This window comes from Osmerus eperlanus, chromosome 11, assembly GCF_963692335.1.
Source record: "Osmerus eperlanus chromosome 11, fOsmEpe2.1, whole genome shotgun sequence".
NCBI classification, from domain to species: Eukaryota; Metazoa; Chordata; class Actinopteri; order Osmeriformes; family Osmeridae; genus Osmerus; species Osmerus eperlanus.
In genome coordinates, this window is record NC_085028.1 from 10,623,904 (window position 1) to 10,643,360 (window position 19,457).

At 41.4% G+C, this 19,457-nt stretch overlaps 1 protein-coding gene across 1 annotated transcript in view; it reads right to left on the minus strand.

Moving 5' to 3' along the window:
* The window catches only part of sez6b (seizure related 6 homolog b), a 62,029-nt gene extending 52,319 nt beyond the window's left edge, over window positions 1–9,710 (minus strand). Inside the window, exon 1 of the mRNA XM_062473453.1 lies at window positions 9,348–9,710. Within this exon, the coding sequence (XP_062329437.1) occupies window positions 9,348–9,420 (73 nt within the window). The 5' untranslated portion in view covers window positions 9,421–9,710. The remainder of the gene's footprint in view (window positions 1–9,347) is intronic.
* Window positions 9,711–19,457: the final 9,747 nt, after the last annotated feature.

A 19,457-nucleotide genomic window follows, 5' to 3' on the forward strand; every position in this document is an offset into this window, starting at 1 on the left:
TGTGTACGTGTGTGTGCCTGTACAAGTGAGCCTGGGTTTGTGTATGTGTTTCAGTGAGCTAGATCCCAATTGCTGGAGAGAAAGAAAATGAGAGCTTGCCTCACCATACAGGATTGAGTGTGCGTGTACGTTTGTGTGCGCATGTGTGTGTCTGCAAAGGACTAGAGCCACCTTCACTGTAGGAGGCTTAATGCCATGGTGCAGGTCAGAGGCAAGGCTACAGTTAACACTGCTTCAAATTGCCTTTCCTTCCAGATTCTCCTCTGTCAAGACTAGAGAGAGAAGTGAGGAGACCGGGTGACAGAGGTGGGGGGAATGGACAAGATAGGGAGCAAATGGGAATCTCAAAGCATGATAATGAAAAAAGGGCGAAGAAGACTTGTGTTCACCTAATTAAACTGAGTCACTGAATAGCCTTTCTCTAGGGAGACTCTGCTTAGCCTATGCCATATATATTTCACCTGCCATATGTGAAATGTCCATAGGTTATTGCATGTGAAACACAGAGTTCAAATACTTCAGAAACAAAATTCAAATGTCATATTCAAAATGTAACAATAAACAATTTCATGAAAGTAATACACCACACACTTAGTGCATTTTTGTGTGTTTACACATCTGTTCACAGTTGGAGTCCTTTAAAAAACATTACTACTTTACAAACAATGGGCCAAGGATAGCTGCATGGAATAATAGTAGCAGAAAATTTTTATAAAACATTTCTAAGAATCCTTGGGTTAACATATACTCCCTCTTTCTCTCTTTTGGGCTTTTTCTGCCAATCTTCACTGACTGACATGTTCTTTCTCTCAAAGCCTCAATGCATGCATTGATTAAAAAGCCCATGGACGAATGTTATTTATGACGGTTTATGAAGTCGTCTACATAAATCACTGATAACATTATGTAATGTTGAAATCATCATTGATTAATTGTGGGTCTATTATCTATAAATATGTTAAAGTAGCATTTAAATGAACACAATATAGTGTTAGTGTCATGTCTCTCTCTATCAACTTCTGATATGATTAGGGGTTTCTCCATCCTATGACATATTTATTGCTTAGGATTTATATGGAGTCCAGTCCATTCTCTTTTTCTTTATATGCAATGTAATCAAGAACAGGATTCTGCATCAAGGACTGAAGAAATATTCACTGAATGGAGTCTTTCATTGTTTTGGTGTGCATACAGTAAAGTGCAAAGCAAGATATTTCATTGTAAGAATGGTAGGGAATATGACTTTTCACACAGCTGCTGCTCTATGAGCCATAAAACATCATTCATTTTCCTCAGAGCCACAAGGTACCTTTCAGCCATGACACAGTATGTTTACAAGCAGCCACAATGAAGTCCAACACACCCTGACAGTCTCAATGAGGTTTAAATGGGTGTCTGCCTCGTGTCTGGCCTGCATATTGTCTTTGCTTGGATGCAGAAGGATTGCAGGTGAAACTTCAGTAAACGGGAAAGTCTAACAGCTAAGTGAAGCTATAAGAAAGATGAAATATTGGCACATCAGTCTCTAAGTGAGATTGTTCATCGAAGGATGCAATCTTCTGTTCTGCTCCTAGTTTCTTTTCTTTTCTAGACCAGTACATACTAGTATTTTATCAAACAAAATCTATTAGTGCAAAGTAAACAGAATACCTTTAGATTTCTGGAGTTAATCCCAAAGAGTTTATGTCAAACAGATCTTGCGAAAAACACACCCGACTCGGTACACGCCATCTTCAAAGGACGCGCCTGATCTTCACACAGAACAGCCGTGAGAGAGCATCTTCCATCGTTTCCACTAGAGCAACTCTTAAATCAGAGTAGAGAGCTCTACGCCTCCAATCTTTACTGACAGAGGTGAGGGCCAGCTGCAGCACGGTCAACACACTGGAAGTAGATTGCATTACGACTCGGTCACTGTGTGAAGAGGGCAGGGATTGAGGACAGACACATTGTTTAATGGAAGTTCTACTAGGGGGAAGCTGTGGGGCGCAGGGATTTGTGAGCAGCTGGCCCAATTTCCCTAGGAGCTGAACTGCTCAGGCCATAAGCGCAGCTAGTTCAGGAAGGGCAATCGGGCAGCGCGCGTCATCCATTTATCAGTTACGTAAGGCGTCTTACTCCACCTTCCTTTCCTCCGCCCACTACCACACCCATGTTAGCAGCGCATATCCATTGGGCCACGTCCGATATGTCGTCTTTAAAAGACCCGTGGATACGCACACACGCGCACACACTCACCCCGGTTGTTGTATGATCAGTGCTGCTGCCGCCCTCCACCATCCCCTTCTCCCCCATGCTGTCTGTATGTTCTATCCACCAGGGGGATTATATCTCTATTGCTCCCTGCCTCATATGACATGTATGTATGTGTTGCATCGAGGAGGCAGGGAGTGCTTCCCTTAGATCATCCACTCCGCCAAAGTTAATCTACATGTCCATGTCATGTAACAATAAATGCTCAAATCTAATACGTGATTGTCTTGACTGAACTGGATTTCTGGAGGGGAACCGGAGGTTGACTGCCTGCTATTGGTGCACAGTTGATTGGAGAGCCCCTTAGGTTCTAAGAAACCCAATGCTGGTCAAATATTTAATGTTTTTTGTAAGTAAAAAAGCCTTTTGTTATATGGAGATCAAGCAGGCATTTGAATATTTATAAAAATAAAACCAAATTACATTCTTTCAGCATAATTTATCTAATGCAAGACTCAAGTCCTGAAGATGTTCTGAAATTAAAATGTTTCCCCTCCAAGATATCACTAATATCAAGTCGTACATCAGACACGGTTGATTCCCACAGAATAAATTGGGGCCTTCTGGTAGAGCTGTGTGTGAGGTGGGGGTGGTGGAGGGGGAAGGGTTTAGTTGGTGTGACGTACTGCAAGGCCAAATAAAATTGCTGCTCTGCTGATGAGGCTTCTTAACTGGATGTGCTACGCCTGCCCAATTTCACCCTGCACTTATGATTGATAACATGTCAGCCACCATTTATATATGGGTCCAGAGAGGCGTAACGTTTCCTTCAGCTCAGTACACTTCCATGTGCAGCGTCAATGTGCAGCAGAAAATGCAAGCAGAAAATGAGGACAATTAATTTGTCATTACTGTTGAATTAACATTTCCTCATAATGGTTTGATTAAAAGTGCATATTGAAATGCGATAAGAGCTCTTTCAAGTGAAAGGATTGCATACTCAGATCTGTCGAACTTGCGAGAAGTTACCATCTGGCATTCAATTTCCTCAAGATTAACCCTTACCACACAACAAACCTGATATTAGATCAACCGTAAAGTGCCAACTAAGCTAGTTTTAGCTTGCGTGGCGCATTGCTTTGACTGTTGGCATATTCTGGGGCATTCAGCATTTTGGAGGCTGAAAGGGCAAAGACATGTGTCCCCTCCAAAGCAATCAATATTTGAGATGGCATCTGTCAGCAGATGTCTTTAATAGAATGGATCTGGGCTCACAGTGGAAATATGGCTCTAAGGAAGGTCACCAGCAGTGATGGTATTCATATTAAACCCAGTTGCACCAAAGTCGTATCCAACTTTTCACATAAATTAGCAACTATTCCAGGCAGAACCTATTCACCCAGAGGTCACATGCATTCAGAACTAGTTATTATTCACATATGTTTTTTTCTTTTTGCAAACTTCAAACTTAAGGTTTCATTCCATTTTGTTAGGAAATCCATTAACTATTAAAATATGACACTTACAAACATACATGCCTATTTAATAGGTGGAACTACACTTAACAGAAAGTTTAACGTTAACGCCTCTAATGCTGAGGCATTTTGTTATTTCTGCAGTTTTACAGCTCAAAACCTTCAGCGTCGATCTTTCTAGTGCTCAGGGTTCTGCAGCATTCCCCCACTGGCATCTCGGTAAAGGTAAATAACGACACTGCTGATTTCAGCCGACAGGATCCTGCGCCGTTTGCCTTAAATTTGCATTATTCATCTTTATTATCGCTGAGACAGGCCTCCGAGGATACTGACACTGGCGTCTCACATGGTCAGTTCATTACCCGCTCACTGTGACGGCACCACAGCCCTGAGAGCAGGGATATTTACGCTTTTCCATTCCTAACTATATCTGTCAATCTGATAGGCCAATAGCTCTGATTAATAGAAACAAACTGAACAGATTCATCATACACTTTATCCTATACTCATTTGCATCCTAAAAAGCATGCAATATATATGTTGCTTTTATATATTATACATGCACAATTTTGTATGCTTTAAAAAAAAGTTTTTCATTTACACGGCCTACAGTATAATAGCAGTTGAATGGGTAGTCAGCTAACAGCAGATTTTTTGGTTCTGCTTTCATTTCATGCTCAATGAGAGCAAATGGCTTGGCTAACAGAGCAAGCAAACATTTATGAAGCAGCGTGCTTGTCGAATCTTAAGTACAAAACATATGGTTACACACACAATCCTTCAAGGAACAACAGAGCACAGACAGCACCATGCAGACAAGCCTTCATGCCAATCAGAGAACCTACTGTACACATATGAATGAACTGTTGTTTATGTAAGTGTCTTTCATTTATCAGTGCTTTACGGTATATTGAAAGTTATGCATAATATATGAGAGGAATTATGACCCTACAGTGGTGGTGGCCATATTACAGCAGCTTATTGACAGCTCCTAAATGATGTTATCAAGTCTGTACTTTCATTTTGGTTCTACATCCATTTTTTTCAAGTTTGTCTACTATTAACTATGTCATTATGAGACAAAAAAAAAACGTACTTACCTACAAGCTTCCTTCATGAGAATCAGTTGTAGGATAACCATTTGGTGGGATGAAAGGAATTACAGTGCTAGCACAGCCTTCTGTAATCTCCATCTATGCCCCCTTCTCAAATACAGCCTGGTTTTCAGATTAACTCAAATGTTCTGGTGTACTCATTCCAATTGCAACAGATGCAAAGATAAGATATTGTTTTATTTAACGTCCTCTGTCCCTTCATCCATGTTAAGTGTTTACCTATTGCTTTGCACCCAGCTCAGACAGCACCGGTCCACCCATACTGATTAGGTGCCCTCCAGACAGGAGCTGGCTGTCTGGACAAAGAGAGAAGAGGGCTGGGGTTGTCAAAGGCCTAATAGTTCTGGAGAGGCCCTTAGCTCTGCATGTGTAGCAGACGCCAGCACCAATTAGCCGGGTGTACACAGGGTGCCAGTCCATGAGAGGAGATCGGACAGGGCCGATTCGCTGTGCTAACGTTTGCTTTCTTCTGCTACGGCCGATCGATGAAGACAACGGAACTCAGAGAGAGAGAGAGAGAGAGAGAGAGAGAGAGAGAGAGAGAGAGAGAGAGAGAGAGAGAGAGAGAGAGAGAGAGAGAGAGAGAGAGAGAGAGAGAGAGAGAGAGAGAGAGAGAGAGAGAGAGAGAGAGAGAGAGAGAGAGAGAGAGAGGGCTGAAATGAATGTTACGTCACGTTGAAGAGAGTATAAGCTGGTGGTGTGGTTATACCAGATACATGACATGAAATGAGAATCACGTTTTGATGACCAGATAAGTTTAGATGGATTCTGATGTGGATGGATGGATATCAGGATGTGTTATTGAGCTAAAACCAATCAGCCCAAATGGAGCCTCGCTCATCTTGGTATGGAATCATAAATGGAATCTCTGAGTGCCATATCCACACTTAAACACCTTACTAATGCGAAACATGATTTATACATGTTATGCAGTGAAGACATAAGTCAAAAGCATGTAGGCAGTCTTTGGACATTAAACTTTATAGCAGCCTCGATTGGTCATTGATTAATAATAAATACAAAACCCCAGTCCCTGGAGAGCATGTTGAGTGAAAGCTGTTCTATGACATCAGGGGTGTAAAATGGCTGAGAGTGTTAATATGACTATGTTTTCACACAAGACCCTAGGGCAGGAATGGCATCAGAGGAAGGTATGTTTGGAGGATGTTGAAGAAAAAGAGGGAATAGGTTGTTTGGTGAGTGAGGCTTCCTGAAAATGAATTTGAATTGAAATTCAAATAAGAAATAGCTCAAACAAGGCTGTAGGGTGACAGTGGACAGAATGAACCATGATTATATATAAAGATGGCACAGTGTATATCTTTCCCTCTCTTTTGTCACCGTGGAGATATCCATCCAGGAGAGATTAAGATTTATAAAGCAAATAATCACCACCGTAGAAAAAAACTGTTCTGACTGACAGCAACTGGGGTAAACACTTCACACGCTCTCTTGCTCAATTTACAGGTGATGCCAATGGAAAAAGACGAAAGGGGGGAGAAAATAAGAGCAATCCTCCCCCTCAGCACCACTTGGGATGTGTCAAGATTTATTCTGAATCAGAGGACCCTTTCCAGAGACTGAGGAGGCGGATGTGTCTGAACAACACTCGTTTTCAATTGAGCACGTATGAAAGAACTCTGAAACAATTAGGACAGACTACCCACTGCTCTGAATAGTCCTTGATGAGAACGAGGCGCAAAAGGAGATTTATGTCTGATAGGTCAATCATGCATAAATCGTGAAAAAGGTGACATTCATCCCAAATCATAACACATCGTATCGTAATTACAATAATATTAGCGCACAGCTTTTAATTTAAAAGTAATCATCCTGATTACTTCACAGCAACGGGAACAATTGCTTTTTCTCCACTGGGAAGGTTGGAGTGGGGTGGGGTTCTTGCCTTATCACAGGGTCTCTCTCCATAATAATGAGTTCAATCTGGAATTGTTGTGAAAGGGACCCTCTGCAGCACTCAAGGCGAATGCTATCGTGCAGGGGGAGGAGGAAGGATGGCTCAGAAGGTCACTCACTTCAATTTGAAAATGTAGAAGAACATAAATCTTTGGAACCCCTCTCACAGCCCACAATATAGACTAACCATTTCTAGAGGGTTCCATGTCAGTGTCCTACAAAAATGTCACATCTACATCACAAACAGCAACATGTCAAGGACAGCCGGCATATGAAATATGATGTTTTAAGGCACCAAATCAATTCAAAATTCTGTCTTTATGATCTAGAAGACATTGGCTATATTAATACACAAAACATTATGTCAGAATGTTCAATCTGAAGAAATATTAATTGTAAAGAATAATGCTACAATAATTTTGTGATGATTTCATGCTCACAATGAGCGAATGAGGAAGCCAACTGTTTCCACGCACTGCACAATCACAGACAGAACGAAAACAACTTCTATAATTGGAAAAGCATACTGTAGCTTACAGATTGTGGCATATTTAGGTCAAGCTTTGCTATGGAAGTTTGACAAAATAAACATAATAGGGAAAAAAGTTCTTAAAAATGGTAACCTCATCCAAACCCTGGTAATAACGTTTGAGATTAATGAAGCTTTTGCTCCAATCTGACCAATCAAACCAACACAGTGACTAACAGAAAAACCACACACATCCGCGGACACACAAACACTGAACACAAAATAGGATGCATGTTACAGTACAAGTGCCTACACAGTGATACTGTAAGTACATTTTATTTTAAAAACATAAACATTAACCGCAACTATACTTCTGTTTTTAGACAGAAGCATCATTTCTGAGACTTTTGGATGAAGACCTCTCAGACATGCTGACTTGTCACAAGACTCTGGGATCATCAATGTACAGCTGCACCAGCACAGCGTCTCCAGAGTGTTTACAGTATGACCCTCAGCCTGAGGAATTAAGAACAGGGGTGTTAATCACCTGCCTTCCCATGAAAATCTAACCCTAAAAACACGGGTGAAATAGCTTAGCATGTGGTTGTCACCCCATGTGGTTCGCCACATGACAATCAACCACGACCGGTTGGGGAGGATATAGGTGGGTCCCTCTGAGAGCTGCTGGGAGCTTGTAGAGGTTTTCCAAGCAGGGTTACTCCTGCATGGAAAACATGTTGGTTTGGATTCTGAAGAGAACAAGAGGCACCAGGAATGGACAGTATTTAATTCTGGTACTCCTACGGTCCACTTAGGGGAGATCAAGGGAGGTCTGCTGTAAAACTGTAGCATTAATAGCAAACTCCCTCTACCTGTCACTACAAGGGATAGCACCCTGCCCTGATTAGCAGAGATGTTCTGGAAAAGCTCTTCTACTGTAGAAGAGCAGGGGGTATTTATTCTCATTGCAAGGAGACATCGTCCCCCTTTAATATTTACATAGTACAAAATATCATACCTATGCTTTTGCAAGAACACTAAAATAAAACAGTAATGTGTAGAATTGGAACGGAATAATTTGAACCAAATAAAGCCAGACTTATATACATGATTTATGTATACCCACACACCATGTAAGTCAACACAGTCCACCAGAATGCTTTGTGTTAGGAAGTATGATTTACAGTCAAAAAGTGGGTTACAGATGGACAGCCCAAATTCAATCTGCTGACCCCATCCATCTCTGACACTCAGTTCTTATACAATATCTTCAATTTATTATGAGCTCTGGCTTTTAGCTTACCAAGTCTCTCTGTGCTCAATTGTAATTGTTGAAGCCTCACATTAGCTTTATTGCTTTTAAAGGTGTACTGTACCTAAAGTATTACTTTGGATGCTCAAATGGAACGTGAGTTTTAAGGGAAAAGCTTTGTGAGAAGGAAAAAAGGTGATGATAATTCAGTAATGCCATAACTTTCACAGTCCCCTCAACAGGATGAGGAATTCCAGAGGACAAAGAGCGGGACAGAATAAATGAATATGTTCAGAGACGTTTTTTGTTAAATTACCAAGACTGAAGATTTCTTATGCATCTTTATTCAGCATACCTTAGTCAATATAAATTGAATTATAGTATACAAATTATTTTGGTTTGGAAACCATTGATGTCCATGGTTAGTTGTTTTTTAATTGTATTGCTGGCCTAGCCAATTTCACCTTGTTGTAATGGGACGCATATAGACTATTAAACAGAGTAATTTAATGTCTCAAAATATCGACTGTAGCAGAGAATGATAGCAGTAGGTTAAATTATATTTTTTGAAGTTTGAAATGTCACTGCAAAGTTGATTGAAATGTCTAACATAATTCCATGTTACAGAATTTACAAAGCCTAGAAAAAGTAGGCTACTGTGTGAATAGCTTGCCTTCGAGAAGTCCTCTTTTTAGCTTAAAGTGATGCACGATTTGTGCAACCATCGTCTCCACATCCCATTTTTTTTGTCTAACACAAGTGGGTGATCTAAAGGAGTTGTGTGACTTATTAATGAATTGAGATCCTCTTTATCGTGCGAAAGAACAAGAGCCAAACAACATCACCAAAACGGCACGAAAAATGAATTGCTAGCAGAATCTACTGTGAGTGACCAAAAATCCAAACAATTGATAGGGCTATCTTACCTTTAGCACCTATATCCGTGACCACAGCAAGGAGAATCAACACAGTGCCAATGTAATTGCTTGAATTACTCATGTTTTCGGTGTTGGAGTCCTCAATAGTAGAAATAAATGTCCTTGGGATCAACACTTTTTCCTTGAAAAAATGAAAGGAAGAGCGCTCCGTCAGCCAGTTGCAGAGAGACCAAGGGTTTGCATACGCAGCACGGGATCTCCACGCGTTTGTTGACCAGTGTCCTGCTCTGTAAACTGTATAAGCTCAGCCCACTGTGACACTGGGCACAATTTTAAATGCTTGTGAAGCCGATTGCCCGTTGCGTGTACCGTTCTTTTTTAAGGACAGCGCTCAGCCTTTAATTCAGTACCACGGACAGCTCCTAGCGTTTGCTACTGGAACCACTTCAGCGTTTGCGAAAGTTTGAAGCATTAAGATTGGAGTGTTGTGAAATAAGGAGTGTGGAAGTGTGTAAATATACGTAAAACAATAGAGGGATTTGTTGTAACACGATTTAATAATAACAAACTGAAATAACTATTTAAACAGCCAAATCAACGAAATTAGTTTAAGAACAGGCAATCATTCTTATTGCGTCATTCCCTGTCACATAATCCTTCAAAAACACATGTATAAGTAGTCTACTGTTGAAAAGGAAATGAGACTCAATGACCTCTTAGTGCCATGTTTGTTCCATGGAAAGAGCCAAATGTGCAAAAAAGGGATTGCGCTTATGAATCATACATAGACCAGATGAAGGGTATTATGGAAATACTATAGACATGTTAAGAGATGGTGCCAGGGCTAAGGCGTCACAAATGTTATGCATTGAATGCTGATGCATGTGTCCATCTGTGTGCTTCCTTTCGGAGTGTACCGTATTCATCTTGGTGTGAGAGTTGTTTTCCCCTCAAGCTTGTTTACAGCTACACGCAGCAAGCAAAGGGCCTCAGATTCATTAACATTCAATGCTTGTCAATGAAAGTGGTAGTTGGGGTTTGTTTTAAGCCTGTAATCAGTGTTAGAGCTTTATTTTCAAAGCTCTGGATATGTGTTTATTGTACTATGTGTGTGTGTGTGTGTGTGTGTATGTGTGTGTGTGACAGGTGGCTGTAAAGCTTGGCTGATGTTTGTTCTGTTTTGGCTGAGAGGACACAGCTCGCTAAGCAGCAGAGGCTCGCTGACTCTGCAGGGGAGCGGCTGGTCTGGAGAAATGATCTAACTGTCTGTGTTTGCAGTTCCAATGCACCTTCCACTTCTGAGTGCCGTTCCCCATTGCCAAACATCACAACCATCCATTGTTACTTTCATCATGATATACAAAACCTGCTAAGAGGCAATTATATATTAGGACAACATTCAAATCAAAAAACAATCTAGTACCCCTTATTTTTATTCCATGCACGTATTATACTGTTGCTGACTATAGAGACTGGATTCCATCTGCTCATTAACTCAAAGCAACCAAAAAAAGAGGAAATCCACATGTAAATAATGTCATGGCCGTGCATACACTAGTTTAATAATTAAATAGCAGTTTATTGATCAGAGTTTTAATATGTGACTTTAACTTAGTTGATCTTGACTATATATAGTGTCCTACCCACTTCCTTCCATTGAATAAACAATTATGTAGGAGCAAGATACTGTCTTTAGCTGATTTTCATGCTTTCTTTGCTGTTGTTAGTTTGTGAGTAAGTGTGCTTGGCTGTGGCTGGATGTGGCTGAGACACTTCCGAACTACTTCAAATGTTTATTTTATTTGGATATTTTTGAGTCATCAGGCCCTTGCCAGCTCTCCACTGGTGTCCCACAGGGCTCCGTCCTTGGACCCCTCCTCTTCTCCCTGTACACCACCTCGCTTGGACCAATCATCACCTCCCATGGCTTCTCCTACCACTGCTATGCTGATGACACGCAGCTGTACCTGTCGTTCCCCCTGACTGATCCGGGGATCTCAGCTAAGATCGAGGCCTGCTTCACAGACATCTCTGTCTGGATGACCAAGCACCACCTCCAGCTGAACCTAGCCAAAACAGAACTCCTCATCATCCCGGCCAAACCCTCCATCTCCCACGATCTCTCAATCACCCTGGGATCAGCGACGGTGACCCCTTCATCCTCTGCCAGGAACCTCGGGGTGGCCATGGATGACGAGCTCTCCCTCACAGCCCACATTGCTGCGGTCTCCCGGTCGTGTAGATTCACCCTCTACAACATCCGGAAGATCAGGAGATACCTGTCTGAGCATTCCACCCAGCTGCTAGTTCAAGCACTTATCCTCTCAAAGTTGGACTACTGCAACTCGCTGCTCGCCGGTCTCCCAGCATGCGCAACCCGCCCTTTCCAGAGGATTTAGAACGTGGCAGCCCGTCTGGTCTTCAATCTACCCAGACGCTCCCATGTTACCCCCCTCCTCATCTTCCTCCACTGGCTTCCCATCACGGCCCGTATCAGATTCAAGACTGACCTTCCGAGCGGTGAACGGGACTGCACCCGACTACATCAAGTCTTTCCTCCAGCCTTACACCCCCACCCGCCACCTACGGTCTTCTTCTGACAACCGTCTGGTGGTCCCACCGCTCAAGAGCGCCCGAACACAAGCTCTTCTCCTGTCTGGCCCCCCAATGGTGGAATCAACTCCCCACCTCCATCAGGGACACTGACTGTCTCCCCACCTTCAAGAAAAGGCTCAAGACGCACTTGTTCCGGGAGTACAACGGCACTTAGGAATGCTTGGCTGGACCTGATGTTAGTTTCCTCCAGGATCACAATGACTCGTATTGAGAGACTTGTTGCTCTTGTTCGTTATTTGTAACGGTTTCAAATTCTTGTACTCGCTGTGAAATATTTTACTGTTGATAGTTTTTTCTATAGGTACACTCTTGCACTCTTGTGGGGAGTTTCATGTTGTTCAATTGTAACTTGTTTAACTGCATGCTCTTATGGTTCTTCCCTTTGGAACTTATTTGGTTTCACAATGTATGCTTCATGTTTGGCTACCCGCAATGTTTGGGGCTATCTCGTTGTAATGATCAGTGACCTATGCACTTTTGTAAAACTCTCTCTTGGAAGTCGCTTTGGATAAAAGCGTCTGCTAAATGCATAAATGTAAATGTATCCGTAACACAATAAATGGACGTTTGACAAACCGGAAACACGTCTACTCACTGTTTTTCATCTGCATGCATCAAGACAATCTAGTAAACCAGTAAACAAAGGGGAAATTGGAAATGCTACTACAAATCATAGTAGCAACAAGGTATTCTTTTGTGAGACAGGGAGAGCGTTTGCGAGAATATGGACTGTCACAATTTTGCTATCTGTGGTCACATGCATGTTTTATGACATGGGACACAACCTGGTTTTGACAACAAATGCAGAACAGAAAGAGTGAATGAGATATATCACTATAATATATAATGCATGACTTTTCCCAATTTTCTTTCAGCAGGAGAAAAACAGTCCTGAATCACAGCTCCCCTGCCACAGGGGCTTATTTGTCTTAATAAGCAAAAGTGTTCTCGCCAACTCTATTAGGCATTCTAGGCCCCGAATACATTTCAGCACCAAGGATAGATTAACCATCACTTCCTGATGAAGTTACTCTAGCTGCAAGGCCTGTCAGGCAGGACAAGGAAATAACAGGGGGGGCAAGCCATCTAGGCAAGGGTCTATTCTCCACAGTGTATTATAAAACATGGAAAATTCACATGCATTCATTTACTAGCTTTTCTTTATGCCTCAACATACATGGCTTTCTTGTTTAATGGCAAAGGTTGTATTTCACTAGTACATTTAGGTGAAATTGATGTTTCAGTTAAACCTGATAACATGGGGATCAATGGTGACACTAATCCAGGAAAAAAATATTGTAAATTAAACACATATTTACAGATGATTCAAAATCAGAAATGTTTTTTTATGAATACCAACTATTAAAATCAGATGGAAAAAGACTCAAATCAATTGTTGTTACATCAACAACTCTGCAGTCTATCACAAATGTATGAAGTTCGAAATCCACTTGTGTTTTACAATGGGAGGATTGCTAATTTTCTCTCTCTCACTTGGTCAGCACATGGCTTACTACACCTTGACCACACGTCACATTATGCAAGTCATATTGTGACCTGCATAGCCAGATTTCGCTACTGCCATTAGTCAGGAGAGATGCCTGTTCTAGGGTCCCTGATCCTGGGCTGGGAAAGGGGAGTCCAAAGGCCTCAAACCCTAATCTCACATCCACAAAAATCTCCCACCATCCCCAGGGATACATTTGTCACCACTGGCCGGATATTTGTTCTACAGACGTGCGAATGCTTTGTCTCTCAGATAAATGCAAGGGGTGGCAAAAACCATTTAGCTTAGGGGAATGGAGAGCCTTGCACCATGGTGACACCTGTCCCAAAGAATAATTGTTTCACATGGTGACTCTGTGCTGTGTGACTGGTTCAACAAAAAAATGTGATTGAGAAAAAAATGGAAACCTCTGAACCTGCAACTTCTTTGTACAAAAAAGAATCTGTTTCAGACAAATACATTTTGTTTAATTTATTCATTTCGCATGGCCAACAGTTTCACAACCTCAACACAAGTGCACATGCAAAATACAATGGATGCTCACCTCCAGTGCATCCGTTTTCCCTGAAATCCTAAATGAGCATGGAAAAGAGAATCTGGTCACGATTCTTGTTTTGCTAAATATATAATTTTACAAGACAAAGTATCAAGAAAGAGTTCAAACATTATACCCAGACCCATATCCCAAACCCAAAATAAACTGCTACAGTCCCTGCTAATTATGTCCTACAGAAATGATACATTCTTCATCAGACATGAAGAAATATCTCTATACAGAATACTATTATAAATATATTGTATACGTTGCTTTTTGACAGTATTTTACATCTTGTAAAGCAGTTACCCGATACATCAACAACATTGTTGCATTCACACACTTCTTCCTCCCCCTTACATTTGAAATATTCCTAATTGGGAGTTTATCTCCACAAGTGTCTTGGTATACAGCACACACTACAAAAATCTCATCTGCAACAACATGCTTCAGCTACATATCAAAGACAAAGGCCAAAGTTCACAGTTGACCTTTTGGACCAGCCTATGGCATTATTCAGCACAGCAAGAAGACTCTGCTGTTCACAAACTGCTGCCCATCTTGTTGCACTTTTAATTATACTTCCACTTTAAAAACTGAAACAGGCTGCGCTACATGATTGTCTTGAAGCACTAATGCATTGACTGAAATAAGCCATGTAAGCAGTGTACAGTGGTCACTTACATTCAGGTTTCATAAAATTAAGCTTCAAACTCTTATAGATTACATTTATGGTTAAAAAAATATATGAATCCTAAATCATGGGCTTGCGCATTACAATATTGTGTGAAAGGTTAGTGCTTTTATGTGCAAGTAACAATGTTATTGTAATTTAGTACCAAACTATACTGTGATAGGATTTAACTGGGACTGGTCAACGTGATTAAATGAAGACTTCCAAGCTTCATAAATCAGGCAGGGACATAGCCTACCTTGGGTTCCGCCTTTTTCATGAGTCTTTGCCTGTGTGGGGGAGTGGGGGGTTCCAGAGGGAGAGATATTGACATCTGTCTTACCCATCCCCCAATTGAGACTCCAGCTACCATGATATATGAAATTCAGTGCGGGTGATGGACTGTGCAGCATTCCAGTATATATGTAATACATGCAGTTAATACTATTGGCTAATAAATATTTCAGATATTTATATACATCACAAATTTTACATGAATATGTGTGTTTGTTTGTGTTTGTGCCTGCATTGATGTGCATAATCTTTATCTATGGTTTTTGAGGAAGACACCAGGAGACAGATTAACTGCTGGAGCTTTGCAGTCCTTTGTGAACAAAATAGCTAGTTACCCTTGCTTAAAGGGTCAGGAATGCTTCTCTGTCGATGCCTGATGTTGTGAGCAAAAACAACATACACAAGACCACCTCCACAAACAGCAACAAGAGCCTTTATCCAGTTATTCACACTCCAGATGTAAAGGTAATCCCATTCTCCCTCAGTGGTCACACATACAGTACTTGTGCTCCAAAGAGCAGCCATCTGAATGGCTACCAATGAGGACACAGCAAGGACATTCCACCAAATCTTCACAATTGATGGTTTAAATTTACTGGTCAAATGAGTTTACCAGAATGTAGAAACCATTGGGGATGACAATACCCGTATATAGGTCAGAAACCGTCCAGAGACATTCTACTTGTCTTGTGTACATTGCCTTATGAATCATCATAGGCACTAGGTCAACGAACAATGTTCAAGATTTACTGAATACCTAATTCCCTAAACCAAAGTTCCTGGCAAAGCTCCTACCTGAAACTGCCTCAGTGAGCCAAGTAGAGAAAAGCACAAGCAATTTAATATTCATGAGTCTTCAGTTATTCATTAGACAGACCCGAGCATCCTCTGCTGTTGGTAAGGGCAATCATGAATATTTAAAAGAGGTACTTGATATTTAAACATGACTTGGAATAAATTGCTTGCAGTAAATGTCAGGTAAATAACACTAGAGTAGTACTTGACGTCTACCGATGTTGGCAGTTGTAATTATGTAGACCTCTAAAAATTTTTTTAAAGGAGATGTGTTTCTTTCAAAGATCAGGGTGACAATGTATCTATATATGTGGAAATCTACATAGCAAACATAGAGAACATTCACAGGCATGACAGAGGTCCCATTTTAGACATTTAACAGAAATCCTATAAGTCAAGCTATACTACTTTCTAAAGGCTGTGAGGCTCTACATAAAAACAATTATAATGCCATGGCCTTCACACAAATGTACATGTTTATGCAAAATGACTCAAAAACAGATGTTGACAATTTTTTTATTCATGAGTCACAAAAACCTGTACAGCATCAATTTTCTCCATTCAGAGTTCCTGATGTTGAGACATGGTAATGCTTGCTAGAACATCCCGACTCAGCAGTGTGTATACTGCTGCAGAGCAGCGGTCTTTTAAAGCAAAAGGCACGCCGTTCATCATATTGTGGGCGGGGGGAGGCAGAACTGCTGGGCCTCAGCAGCAATCCTTTGCCATGTGCTCCGAGGGAATAAACTTTCCCTGCTGGCAGATGGTGACTTCAGTGTCCCAGTAAGGCTCACCAGTCATAAACAACACACGGATGGCTCAATCCCACCCTTTGGGGAGTTTAGTTTGCAGCACGCTGGGCTGCGAAACAAATCCTGTGGACAACTTCAACAAGCAAGTATATAACTCCATAGTGTATGGGAAGGAAACACAGATTCCTACATTTAAAACACAGTCAGAAAACTAAGCTACAGACATAGGTCTGGTCTGTGGTAGGATTGCCTCTAACAAGTCAGAGGAGCTGAGATCAAAGGATCTAAACTAACAAGAGGCTAACTGGTGCATGTCTGGCTGCCTACAGTTCTTTGGTCTTTATGATAAAACTAAGACAAGCAGATACAACTGCTATATTTCAGGGAAAACATAATTGAGAAGACCTTTCCATAATATAGTTCCAGGAAAGTGAAATGTTGAGGTCAGCTGAGGTCCAGGCATTGAGCAGGGGGGTTAACCTTAATTGGGGAAATCAAAAGTAGATTTTTTAAAAGTTGGTTTTGTCAATCGTTAAATAACAAAGCCAACACAAGTAATTAAAATAAAAATAATTTGATGAATGGAATGCCCTTTCTGAAAAGTGTATCAATGACAAAGAGGTTGAGGCTTACAGTAAATGTATGGGTTCAAAACAGCAAAATACCACCGCTCAAGAGCGCCCGGTCCCAACACAAGATCTTCTCCTGTCTGGCCCCCAATGGTGGAATCAACTCCCCACCTCAATCAGGTACACTGACTGTCTCCCCATCTTCAAGAAAAGGCTGAAGACGCACTTGTTCCGGGAGTACAACGGCACTTAGGAATGCTTGGCTGGACCTGATGTTAGTTTCCTCCAGGATCACAATGACTCGTATTGAGAGACTTGTTGCTCTTGTTGGTTAGTTGTAACGGTTTCAAATTCTTGTACTCGCTGTGAAATATTTTACTGTTCATTGTTTTTTCTATAGGTACACTCTTGTGGGGAGTTTCATGTTGTTCAATTGTAACTTGTTAAACTGCATGCTCTTATGGTTCTTCCCTTTGGCACTTATTTGGTTTTCCACAATGTATGCTTCATGTTTTGGCTGCTAGCAATGTTTGGGGCTCTCTCGTTGTTATGATCAGTGACCTATGCTCTTTTGTAAAGCTCTCTCTTGGAAGTCGCTTTGGATAAATGTAAATGTAAAATAATTCAAATAAATACCCGGGCTGGTGAGATTGTTTCAGCCATTTTAGAATTGATGCTGTGAGACGTGACCACCATCAGGTGTGTCTGCTATGAAAAGGATGGATGTGGGCTCTCTGGTTAATGTAGTGTGATATGGCAGGACAGGGTCTGTGAGGAGGCTCACACTTCATTTGTGTGTGACAGGCCAAAACGGTGGGGTGTGTGACCGGCTGACCCTCTCCAGGCCTGACATACCACAAGAAGCATCTGCTATGCCTGCTGTCCACAGACCCCTGTTTTACATGCAGGAACACAGCTACAGTAAAGCCAAACCCCTATAGCAAAGCTATACTACTTTTACTACCTTTACATAGGGCAGCCGTTTTCTCAGGCTGCAAAGAGTACAAATAATACATGCTGCCATGGCTCTTTTTTTAAAAGGTGTCTGGAAAGTCTACAGGTGTAGTAACTATTTTAACCCTCGTGCTGCCTTCGGGTCACATGACCCAAAGGTTCATAACGAACCATCGTTGTGTTTACCCAATTTTACCCAATACAAAAACAAATTAAAATAATTTTCTTTTAACCTTTGCAATGTGGGGGGTCTGAGACAGCCTAGCTGTTAAAAGAAAATGCTTCACTTTGTCTTTGTATGCGGTAAATTTGTCGCAATACGACGGTGGGTCACAATGACTGATGGGTCAGAATGACCCGAAGATAACACAAGGGTTAAAAGTACCACAGTTTGGTTGGGTGCAGTTTGAGTTTCAGAGGAGATTCTGACTCACCGGGCCACATAGTTCTTTATTGTCCTGTCAGAGGTCGGTGGGGATGAGCTATCTATGCGCTGATCGATTGCAAATGAGACTCATTCAGAGATGTTCTGCCTGTCCACACATAGGGAGAGAGAAATCAATGGGATGCCTAAGTCTCTCACACAGCAAAGATAAAGACCTATTCTGAGCTGTGCAGAACAGGCTGAAGAGGGTTTTAAGAATACCAAAAAAAAGTAACTCTGCAATGCACACGGCCAAATTAAAAAAAGGCAAAGACCATAGAATAATACTTAATGCAGGATGTTGTATTTCAACTAAATGAATACCATGCATTCATTTTTTCCTCTGTCTAATTAATAGTAATACAAATAGTTTTTTAATAGTCTAATCTAATAGTTATAACTGCTGCTGGTATTTGTGGTACTGGTTATGTTTTAGATGTAGCATAGCCGATTTTCTTTTTAAAAATGCTCAATTTGGACAGACAGGCCCGCGGAGACGAGTGGAGCCATTCGCAGGGCTGCCAACCGACAAGTTTTCACGGGTGTTCGTGCATCTATGTTGCTTCACACGAGTCAGTGCAGATGGTTTCCAACTTCCCAAATGTTGCCCCTTTTTGGACCTGTGGTGCCACCTCTGAATGCGTGTCTCACGGCCAATGCGTGAGAGTTGGCAGCCCTGCATTCCACATTCCCTGTTACGCAAGAGTCTTTTGCGTTCTTTGGACTATGTTGCAAAGTAGGGACAGGGTCGGCTCCAATGCGATATGTAAGTCCATTATCAGGTGATATTGTACAACCCGAAGGGCATTATCCGCTTATACCATGGTCACTTGCCAACGATTTTTTTTTTCAAACATTAATTTGTTTTCATGCGTTTTGCAATAGAAATCTAACGTTTCTTTTTAACGTTAGCCAACTCTGATATTTCTAGACCGCTAAGCTCATAGAACCAACACCGGCTTTCCTTTGGTTGAGCTATTAGCCGAAAGCTAACGTTATGCTATCAAGATTCAAAGGCAATAACATTGTGTATGGTTGA